General features: G+C 41.4%; 1 protein-coding gene across 6 annotated transcripts; it reads left to right on the plus strand.

The window, feature by feature from the left end:
* Nucleotides 1-280: 280 nt before the first annotated feature.
* On the plus strand, nucleotides 281-8,769 carry wdsub1 (WD repeat, sterile alpha motif and U-box domain containing 1). 6 transcript variants are annotated; one of them, XM_008404437.2, is made up of 12 exons: nucleotides 281-355; nucleotides 1,503-1,914; nucleotides 2,352-2,539; nucleotides 2,715-2,801; nucleotides 2,901-2,994; nucleotides 3,485-3,518; nucleotides 3,623-3,663; nucleotides 4,893-4,993; nucleotides 5,121-5,141; nucleotides 5,627-5,806; nucleotides 7,109-7,243; nucleotides 7,792-8,769. In XM_008404437.2, the coding sequence occupies exons 2-12, from the start codon at nucleotides 1,517-1,519 to the stop codon at nucleotides 7,941-7,943; spliced, it is 1,431 nt and encodes a 476-aa protein (XP_008402659.1). In that variant the 5' UTR covers nucleotides 281-355; nucleotides 1,503-1,516; the 3' UTR covers nucleotides 7,944-8,769. The 6 variants fall into 6 exon arrangements, with proteins under 6 accessions (XP_008402659.1, XP_008402654.1, XP_008402658.1 ...); XM_008404432.2 differs by having other exon boundaries at nucleotides 301-355; nucleotides 1,456-1,914; XM_008404436.2 differs by having other exon boundaries at nucleotides 313-391.
* Nucleotides 8,770-10,708: the final 1,939 nt, after the last annotated feature.

Raw genomic sequence — 10,708 nt, forward strand, 5'->3', positions numbered from 1 at the left:
AGGTCCAATCATTCTTCCACAGGTTCTTGAAAGTCGGTGCAGACCAGCTATATGGGATTCTGCAGCACCTTTTCAACCACAGCCTAAATGTAATTTAAAAACTAGCGCATTAATGAAGTATTATTGTATTTAATATAACTAAAATTAATTAAAAAGTTTAATAAAAATCGGTTTTGGTGTTACCATAATCAGCACTATTACTAAAGGTAACATTTAAAAAAATATATTTTAATATTTGATTATGACTTCCTATTTCCGAGCTACAGCGAATGCAGCATCGGGAAGATGCAATGACGTCACGGTCAGCTGAACAGAGAGGAAGTAAACAGTGAATAACAGAGACGGACAGAGACGAGTAAGATTCACGTTCGCTCTTGTTAAACAATAACAGGTGCTGCCGGACGCGGTCTACTGACTAATCTTTTTTTTCTTCTGCAGTCTGTTTTTTTAGGCTGGCTTTTATTTTATTTCTTTATGTTTCATATAATGGCAGAAAGTAGCTTCATAATCCTGAAGAACCGTTAGCTTCTAAAGCAGCAACAATTAGTTGTTCTGGTTTGTTAGTTAATTTAATTAAGACCTCCTGGCAGAAAAAAAGGTGATAAAGCTTTTGGGTTATTATTTCATTTATTTCTATTTCATTTCGTAAAAGGGAAATAATGCCGATATAAGCTGTCAGAATAAATTTTTAACCTGGAGGTATACCTCCAGGTTAAAAACTTCTCAACAAGTGAGAAAGATAATAATTATTTATTATCTTTCTCACTTGTTGGCATCAGACTATCCTTTCCAGTTTTCAAGAGTCTGGTCAGGATCAAACAACGAGATCTATTAAACTTCCTGTAGGAACCAGGATTCCTACATAGTCTTAAAACGTTTGGATATTAATTTGACAATTGTCCAATTCTGGCTATATGGAGAAAAGAAAGCCGAGTCTGGAAAGGTGTTTCTAAACTTTTCTTCATCTTTATTCCGTTATTGAAATGAAATGTGACTTGCTTACAAATACATTGATTTATGCTAGTTTACACTTGTTCGTATTTAGATTAATTGTCCTTGTATTACCACATCAAAAATAAACTATTTGTCCTGCTAAATGATTAGATTAGATTAATCTAAACTCATGGAAGATTTGAGTGATTGTTAGGCTTGTAGACCTTCTAAGGTCAGGGTTTTAAACTGCAAACAAATTCCAGTCTTTGGAACTTTATAAACAAAATAAAAGTTATAAAAGCTTATGAACTGACTTAAAGTATTCATTGTTATTAATATCCAAACGTTTTAATCAGGCCTGATTTAATAAAAAATAATGTCCATGCAGATAATAGAAGCTACCTTAGTAAAGGTTATTTGCTTAGCTGTCAGTCATCACATGCTTGTGATACCAGTTTTAAAAAAAAAACTTTTGATTTTGTGGAGATTTCTTTATTAAATTCTCTACTTAACTTATTCAAGGTCTCATTCTGGATCTGGATCTTGATCCAATGTCCTCCACTCTTTAGCGTCGGATCTGCGGATGGCGTCTGTAGTCTGCACCCTGCGAGACCATCAAGACGACATCAACTGGTGCGCCTTCTCCGCCAAACTGTTGGCCACCTGCTCCGGGGACAAAACCCTCAGGATATACAATGCTGAAGACTTCTCCGAGCTGCCTTTCTCACCCCTGAAGGGACACGGCTACAGCGTCCACTGCTGTTGCTTCAGCCCCTGCGGCCAGCTCCTCGTCTCCTGCTCCACAGATGCGACCGCGGTGGTGTGGTCCACGGTCACGGGGGACATCGAGGCCGTCCTGGAGCATCCCGGCCGCAGCCCCGTTCGGATCTGTGCGCTGTCTCCCAACGCCGCCCACCTGGTGTCAGGTGCGTCTGACGGCACTTTGGCTCTCTGGGATTTCCACTCCAAGAGGCTGTCCAGGTAAAGTGAAGCTCTGTGTTTCCTGGGAGCTAAAAATCGTTGTTCGATTACTCGATAGCATGAAAGCAAATTTGTTTTTACTGTTAGTGATGCAAAAAATAGAGATACTATTTTATCTGTTTTCTAATGAAAGATGAATGTTTTCAGCTAATTTTATAGCCAGAAGAAAGAATTTGTTTAGACTAAAAAGCTGCTCTTTCATCCTTTAGTTAAATCCGCAGCTATTCTGTTTATACAGCATGATAATAAAATAGCATCACAAAATCAACCACAATATCAGCGCAAACAGCTCTCCCTGCACCACATGGAGCAGTGCTGCGACAATATTTGCTCTTGTTGTCGGCACCAGATCCCTCTGATTCTGAACAGTGATGAAAAGCAAACTATTCGTTCAGCTGTTGTTGTTGTTGTTTTTTTTTTTTTTATATTTCATAAAGGACTGGAGGAGTGAGAGACACAACAATGGTAGCTTGTTCCTTCAGCCCTTGCAGTCAGATGTTCATGACGGGCTCCACCTATGGAGATCTGCGTCTGTGGGATCTGCACTTGAACCAACTCCTCGCGAAGAAGGATGCCCACGACCTGGGGGTGTCCTGCTGCAGCTTCGCTCCCATCATCCTCAGCTGTGAGAACTCCAGTTGTGGATTTATGTAAAGCGCACAGTCCACTACTATAAATAGGGCTTATTTTTAAAGTCACCTTGGAGAAAATTAGAAGATTAGTGGAAATAAAAAGGCAATGTTTTTAGAGGTTCTCTGAGAACGGTCTTTGAATTAATTTTATTTGGTGCTTTTGTTCAGGCAACCAAGTTGTGCAGTTTCGTTTGGCATCCTGCGGACAAGACTGTCACCTGAAGATCTGGGTTATTAACAAGTTCACCTATGGAGGTACAAATGTATTTAGGTCCACAAACTGGAATTGGTTCTCTTCACTTGTTGGTGATATTTAAACCTGTGCAGAACCAGACCTGCTGCTTTACCTTGCAGGCTTTGACATGGTGCTCCTACATACGCTAACCGGCCAGACGGCTCCGGTCTTCTGCTGTGCGTACTCCTCTGATGGGCAGCTGCTTGTGTCTGGGTAAGATCCTAGCTTGAAGAAAAAATAAGAAGAGGGTCTCATTCTTTCATTCTCTCTCTCTTTTTTTTAATCTTCACAAAGCATCCTTTATGCTTGTAAAATGATGTGTAGCTGTAGATTGTAAAACTGTGTACAAGTGCTCTACACAGAGACCACCACTAGGTTCCTTTTGCTAGTGAAGCTCTAACCATCCTCATTCTCACGAGAAACTCTGTTGCCATATGCTTAATGTTATTTTAAATCACTATCTGATGTTTAATAGGTCAGGCTTGATCTATTTATGATCGAGCTATAGATTTCTGTAGAATGTTTACTTGAACATGCACAGTAAGTAGGCCACCTTCAACATATTTATAATTGCAGTGTTTCTTTAAAACCACTAGAGGGAGACAAATGATGAGGTTTCCTCTCCCCGCCACTCAAAATGGAGAAGCTGGGTTTGAATTGATGTCTAGGAACTGAACAGATTTTTCATTCTTATGTCTTGCAGCTCAGTGGACAAAAGCGTCAAGGTCTATGATGCGGTGAGTTTCTCTTACTCACGTCGTCGCTCTAACAGATGTTTGCTTTCTATCCCTGAATCCATGTTCCTCATGTTGGGTTTTTGCTGCTTTTTTTTTTTTCTTAGAATAATGCCGTTCTGCTTCACACACTGAACCACCACGAGAGGTAAATATTTATTTATTTTAATGTTGTTAAATTTTGGTCTTTATAAGCACTTTTAAACTTTAGGTTTCAATTACAAAAAAAAAAACAACAACCTGTGATGAGATGGCAAACTAATAATTTCTACCTTTTTAGTAATACTGCATTATCAGAAAAGAGCAGAATGACGTTTTCAGGTTCATTTGGATTATTTTTTTCTCTTTTTTTCTTTTTGAATTAGCAATACTTTAAGAAACTTAAAATTTTAATAGTCTGAAAAATACATACCGTACATATATTGTGCTGCATCAGTGATTCCGAACATTGCCTTCCATTTTTAAATGCGTAGGACCGCGCTCTCTCCACCCCCCCCTACACTCACAGATGAATGATCACACAAGCCATTTACAACGTTTCAGCCACCTGTGTCTGAAAGGCATCGAGCTTCTTTCAGTGGGGGCAAATGAAAGTGCTTTTGGGGGAGAGAAAAAAAAGAAAGAAATCAGTATCTAAAATAGAAGCAGGAAGATAACTGAAGGGAAAAAGAAGTAAATCAAAACTTTAAACAAACAAGCAAACAAAAAAGGCTTCCCGGAAACTCATTTGACTTTAGATTTAAATTCAGAGAGAGTCTTGATTGGAGGTTTAGCGAAGCTCTCCTCTCGGCTTCTGTGTGAAGCCAAGGAGCTTTTGTGGATCAGCATTTCTCAGCAATCCAGCTTAGGTTTTAGAGAGCTCTCCCTCATTAACTCTGCCTTTGCCTGTTTAAATCAGCTGAAATTTAGATTTTTAGATCAGTGGATCCTGAACTGTCTGGTAAGGCACAGTGGCGTTTGATTTAAGCGTTTCTTTTCAGGTCTTGGAAGGGAAATCGGTGTGTGTTGGGTAAGAGTATTTTCCCCATTGCAGATTTCTTCTGATCTTTCATGTGTGTCGCATTTTAATGTTTCACATCATCAGAAAAAAAATTATCTAAGTAAGTACAAAATAAAGTTTTCACATAGTAATTTAATATATAATTATAAATTATAAAAGAATCCTAAGGCTGCTGTGCAAAAGGAGAGCAAGCCACAAAAGGTAATTTCTAAAGAAGGTGACAAGTCACGGGTGGAAAATTGAGTGGAAGGAAAAGGTGTGCTAGAAAAGGAAGTGGCCACAAAAGGGGTAATTGCTGCTTTTAGACAAGCTTTCCATATCCAGCTTTCTGTAGAGCATAGTTTAGGTATAATTCATGTACCTGACTCCCTCCGCAGGTATGTGACAGCATGCGCCTTCCATCCAACATCACCACTGATCGCCACCGGGTCCATGGATAAAACCGTAAACGTCTGTCGGCTGGAGGACGGACGCAGAGGTGAGGAGAGAGCAAAGAATCACACCATTAAGAGTAACATAGATATAATTTATTTATGGAATAATAATTGTCCGGTAATCTCTTGTCACATTTTCCTCCTTTACTTCACATGCTGTTCGGCGGAAAGGAGGGAAGTCGTCGTCGCCTGGTTAGTTTTGCATTTTATCTTCAATATTGGCATGCTTTTGCTGCGTTTACTCTCCTAGCGATTATTCAGAATAGAAGATAATTGGGGAAATCAAAACCTGTTGGTTAAATCTGGGTTTATTAAACTGGTCTGTCATGCTAGTAGTGTCATTTTTTATTTATTTCATTTTAGTCCAGCTCCACCTGGCAGCGAGGGACACAGGTGTTGTGTGCTTGAGTGCTCTCTCTTCATTACACCTCAGCCTCAAGTGTCTCAGGTTGCTTTAAAAGTGCTTTGCAGGTCCCTTGCTTTCAGCTTTGGTTTTGTTTTTCTCTGTCTTAAAGAATAGTCTGTGCAGACACCCTGTGAAGGTGAGGGATTAACAAAAAAATCCGTTCAGCTTAAAACGCAGGGAGGGAATATTTGGTCTTGTTTTTTCCTAAAAGGTGCTGCAGCCATCAGCAGCTGACCCCCCTGCCCCCTCTCGCCTTGACTCGCCCTCTCAGGAAAAGCCGTGGCGGGCCGATCGAAGCTGCTGGTCGCCGATTGGTCGGAGGGGGACGTGTCAGAGTGGCTGGTGGAGGAAGGACTCCAGGGATTGGTGGACAAATTCAAGGCCAACAACATAGATGGGACAGAGCTGCTGAGTCTCACCAAGGAGACGCTGGCGTCAGAGCTGGGCATAGGTGAGGAAGACAAATGTCACACTCTGCTCAGCGAGAGCACCACCACTTGTTCACTTCCTCCCTCTCTTGTAGTTCTCATCTTTTTGTTGTTTTTTTTTCTCTGATAGAAGAAAAATAAATGTTTTACAGCACTGATCTCTTGTAAGAATCGGCAAGGAAATGTGCAGGGATTAGGATTTCTTTTTACCTATTCACATGAATAAAGGGGCAGCGCAGCGGATTAGAGTGCGGGTGAAGGAATGAGTGTTTACGCGGGGTTTTAACTCGGCGAGATTACATAATGTTAGGCTGAAGCGCCAAAGCGCTCAGCTTTAAAGAACTTGGTCAGTTCTGGCTTTAATCTGGTGCACTTTGTAGGTTACATAACCCAATCCTCAAAGCAGAATTTCCCATAAGTAATAAAGTGGATTTTACACCTAATACCGTTAAGCCCCTTTTGGTTATTTCCGTGTTTGTTTAGGATTTTATTTATTTATTTGTATTTATTTACAATAGCATAGTCTAGCTCTCTTACTGTTTCCGTGTGTTTGTGAAGCGATGCCACAATGGCTGAAGTCTGAGTGTTATGTTGTTGATTTCAGTCTACCAGCTCAGGCATCATTCGTCACGTAGTTCTCAGCGAACGTTTGCTGTAACGCCACGAAATGTCGTCATATCCATCCCACAGTCACTGTCAATCACTGCTCAGTTTACACAGCATCAGCTCTGTGACAGCTTGTGTTCACATTGATCTGTTTTTAGCAACACAGCATGAATCCCACCTTCTTAGCAGAGCTAACTTGGAGAACGGTGCCGAGTGGCATCGTGTTTTATCTGCTGCTATGACAGACAGACAGACAGACAGAGGGAGCAGGTGTGTTTTTTTTTTTTCTTCCCCAATGGTGGGAATCAATCGATTCATGCTTTGCTTCCTAAAAAAGTAGAATGCACCAGTAAGTTTGTCAGGGAGGTAAAAACAAAACAAAAGAAAAAATGTTTTGTGTACGTCTGTTAATCATCTCCGATCTCTTCGGTACTTTTTCTTCTCAAGGCTTTTCTGCCTGTTTGCTGTTTAAACTGGACAGACGTGGTTTGCTCCCACGGCGTTCACTCTCTCCCACGCTCGCATTTGCCATTCAAAGAGTGAAAACTGATAAACGCAGGAATGACAAATGCTCAAGACGCTCACAGTGATATTATTGTGCATGGAAGTGTTGGGTCAAGAGCACATTTTCTGCTGTGACATATTTCTTCTTCTTTGTGTGTGTGTGTGTGTGCGTGTGTGTGCGTGTGTGTGCGTGTGCATGTGTGTGTTTTGTTTAGAGTCTGTCGGCCTGCGAGGTAAACTCCTGAGGAAAGTGGAGGAGCTGAAAAGTGATTCCATGTCCTCGGGGGTTCCTGATGAGTTTCTGTGTCCGATCACCAGAGAGCTTATGAGGGAGCCTGTCATCGCAGCTGGTAGGTCAACGTCACTGCGCCAACATTTTTCACATTTAGCCTAGCTGTTGCTACAAAACTAAATTCATTTTAATGGGATTTTATGTAGGAGACCAATACAAATCGATCCAATAATGGTATACATTTATGATTTATTTTACATGTATATAAATAAAAATTGTAAAAGTGAGGTTTGTATTTTTATTCTGAAGCTTTTTCCAATTTCCCATGCATGGGAAATTGCTCAATTGTTGAAGGATTTATCTCCTCGGTTTTTGTTTTTGAGTTGAACATCCTGGCCATCCTGAAGGAAAAATGGTGAGAGGTTGCAAAAGACTAGAGACTGGGAAGGAGGATCACTTTCCAGCTGCCAGAAATGCAGTGGAATCTGATTTATCTTGAGCTATTTTGAGAAAAAGGGCAACATTTTGCATGTTTTTAATCATAAAAAAAAAAAGAAAAAGAAAAGACTTCACAATAATGCACCACTTTGTGTTGGCATACTACAAAAAGCTGCATATTACAAGACACTTAAATCATGTTGTCACCGACCCTTCCTGCTCCAACAGACGGCTACTCGTACGAAAGGGAGGCAATCGAGAACTGGATCCACACAAAGAACCGTTCCAGCCCAATGACCAACCTTCCCCTGCTGACAACACTCCTCACGCCCAACCACACCCTGAAGATGGCCATCAGCCGCTGGAAGACCAGCCAGTAGCGTCCTCCGACCTGGTCGGCGTGTTTCCTTCTGAAGTCGATACAAACAAGATGCGACTGCTTCTGATTTATTCTCACGGTGAGGTTCTTTGCGGAGGAGCAAAGCTGGATTAGGTAAGGATGAAGATTAAGTGTAGATCTGTCCGACTCTAACGTCCTGTAATATCGGAGGCCGGCAGCTGCACCGCAGCAGAGACTGAGATCTGTTTGTCACCACTGCTGACAGACAGTGTGTTGCTAAAAAAATATAATAAATATGTAATAATCAGTTTAAAAAGTCACAAAAAAAAAGAAAACCTTTCATTAGTTGATTTTTATTCAAGTTCCACAGTTATGTTTATATTTACTTTATAAGTGGGTTCACAATTATGTCAGAACAAATTAGAGGAGGGTGATATGATGATGTTGGATCATGAAGAACTAGAATGTGTTCTGGAGAGTCAGAAAGTCAGAGTTGGTCAAACTGAACAACATGTGTTGCCACCTGCCCACCTTATTATGGGATATGTCGGCATTATGAATACCTCCTGAAGTCTTAATATGAATCAGCCTGAGCTGTGAGAATCTGTTGTCGGAGAACATGGTGATGTTCTTCTTCGCCTGAACTCTTTCTGTTGTTTATTTCTAGAAACGCTGCATTAAAGATAAATATGTTCATTTCCAGAAATGAGACCTTTACCTGAAATACTGCTGATCACCACTTGGTGCATATTTTGAAGCATCTCTGGCCTCTTACATTGACTTGCACTTAAAATCTGTAAAGAGGATGATTAAAGTTACAGTGCCAAATTTATTGGTACCCTTAATAAAGATGTGTAAAAAAAATCTTTGCCTAATAGATGTATAGTAATTTTTTTAAAAATCTGGTAAGAAATGATTTTTAAAAAATTATTTACAGAAAATGTTATGCTTTTAGGGGCTGCACAGTGGAACAGTTGGTAGAGCTGTCGCCTTGCAGCAAGAAGGTTCTGGGTTCGTTCCCGGCCCCGGTCTTTCTGCATGGAGTTTGCATGTTCTCCCTGTGCATGCGTGGGTTTTCTCCGGGTACTCCGGTTTCCTCCCACAGTCCAAAAACATGACTGTCAGGTTAATTGGCCTCTCCAACTTGCCCCTAGGTGTGGGTGTGTGTGTGTGGTTGTTTGTCCTGTGTGTCTCTGTGTTGCCCTGCGACAGACTGGCGACTTATCCAGGGTGAACCCAGCCTCTCACCTGGAACATCAGCTGGAGATGGGCACCAGCAACCCTCCCGACCCCACTGAGGGACAACGGTGTAAGAAAATGGATGGATGGATGGTTATGCTTTTAGTTTACAATATTTGTTCATTTCGGTACAGAATCTGTTGTTGCGTTGTCGTTTCTTGGCACCACATGCGGGCAGCGACAACACCGGGCCTAAACAGCTCAAGCTTTTACTTCTCAGGAACATCTGTCAACATCCAACTGGTAATAAATCACTTACATTCATTAAGACCGTGTGACATTTATATGCAGCAATGAATAAAGTTTAATTAAAGCAGTCGGTGTCGTTTCACTTTAATGTGAAGATGGACAACAGTTTTTCCATTCATATGCATGTTTTTCAATTTTAGTGTGAAAGAAGTAGATATAGAAATACAGTCCTTCGTTAATATATATGTTTTTTATTATACCACAGTTACAATGTGGCAACACTGTGTATATCATAGTATAACTCTGCAAAGGGTATATGACAACTATGAACATAATGCAATGTAATAAGTCTCTTAAGATTTATCTGTCCTACGTTCTGTGATTTCTCTCTTTGCGTCCTTTTAAACTCATAAACACTCGATCTAAATATGTTCTCTGCTATGCAAAAATAAATAACATACTATATACTGTGAATATCGATGCAGTAATGTCCAGTTATGACAAGAGGTTTCCAACAATGTTCTTTACAATGCCATTGCTTATCAAATGTACCAAGGAAGAGAATCTTAAAAGTCCACAAAGTAATCTCTGTTGAAGCCTGCAATGCTGACAGATAAATCACCTAACGAGGAAATATATTATCTGCAAAGGTCGTGTACACCGTACAAATATAGATGTTTTTTTAAAAGACACCTGACAATAGAAATGGTCATAACCTGTAGCTAACAGCGTGAGGTTTTCGTCTATTCGTGCACAAAGCTTCCTCTGGCTTATTTATTTCGTATAATTTGCTAAAAGTTGACACAACGTACTCCATTCTCTATTTTAAATCTCTACTTAAGGTATGTCTGGTTTCCATGAATACACTAGTATGCGTGTAAGCAAAAGCATCGTAGCCTGAGTTCTGGTTCTGGTTCTAGATTGTATATGCAGTGCAGCAGCAGAAATCTACAAAAACAGGCTCAGGGAAGGGAGCTGCTCTCAGATCAGTCTCCTTGCTACCTTATGCGGCGACTCGAGCACGTCTGCGCTCTGACGAACTCCCCTCAGACGTTGGACTCTATAAACGAGCGTTTGGGTTTGATGGGAGCCATGTGCAGCGCCGGGTTGTCCCTCGTGAGGCTCGCCTGTCTGTGCCGGCCCTCAGGGAAGAGTAGCTGGGAGGACGCGGCGCCTCTGCTCTCTCGCTGGTTGGTTCGCTCTCCGAACTCCCGGACCTGCAGCTGGCTGCTGGAGAGCTGCTCCTGGAAGGAGGCGCGTTTGAACTCGCTGCTCAGCCCCTGGAACTCCATGACGGACATGCCGAAGCTCTCGGCGCCTCCCGGGCCCTGTCGGCTCATGCTGGAGCTCTGCTGGCTGTGGACGCGCACCGCCTTG

Source organism: Poecilia reticulata, linkage group LG3 (assembly GCF_000633615.1).
Source record: "Poecilia reticulata strain Guanapo linkage group LG3, Guppy_female_1.0+MT, whole genome shotgun sequence".
In the NCBI taxonomy this organism is placed as follows: domain Eukaryota; kingdom Metazoa; phylum Chordata; class Actinopteri; order Cyprinodontiformes; family Poeciliidae; genus Poecilia; species Poecilia reticulata.

Excerpts from the sequence above, each read along its gene's own strand:
- wdsub1 (XM_008404437.2), top strand. The coding sequence starts at position 1,517 with ATGGCGTCTGTAGTCTGCACCCTGCGAGACCATCAAGACGACATCAAC. Across the intron at positions 3,519-3,622 it reads GCGTCAAGGTCTATGATGCG|AATAATGCCGTTCTGCTTCA; the intron begins GTGAGTTTCTCT and ends TTTTTTTCTTAG. Across the intron at positions 3,664-4,892 it reads ACACTGAACCACCACGAGAG|GTATGTGACAGCATGCGCCT; the intron begins GTAAATATTTAT and ends CTCCCTCCGCAG.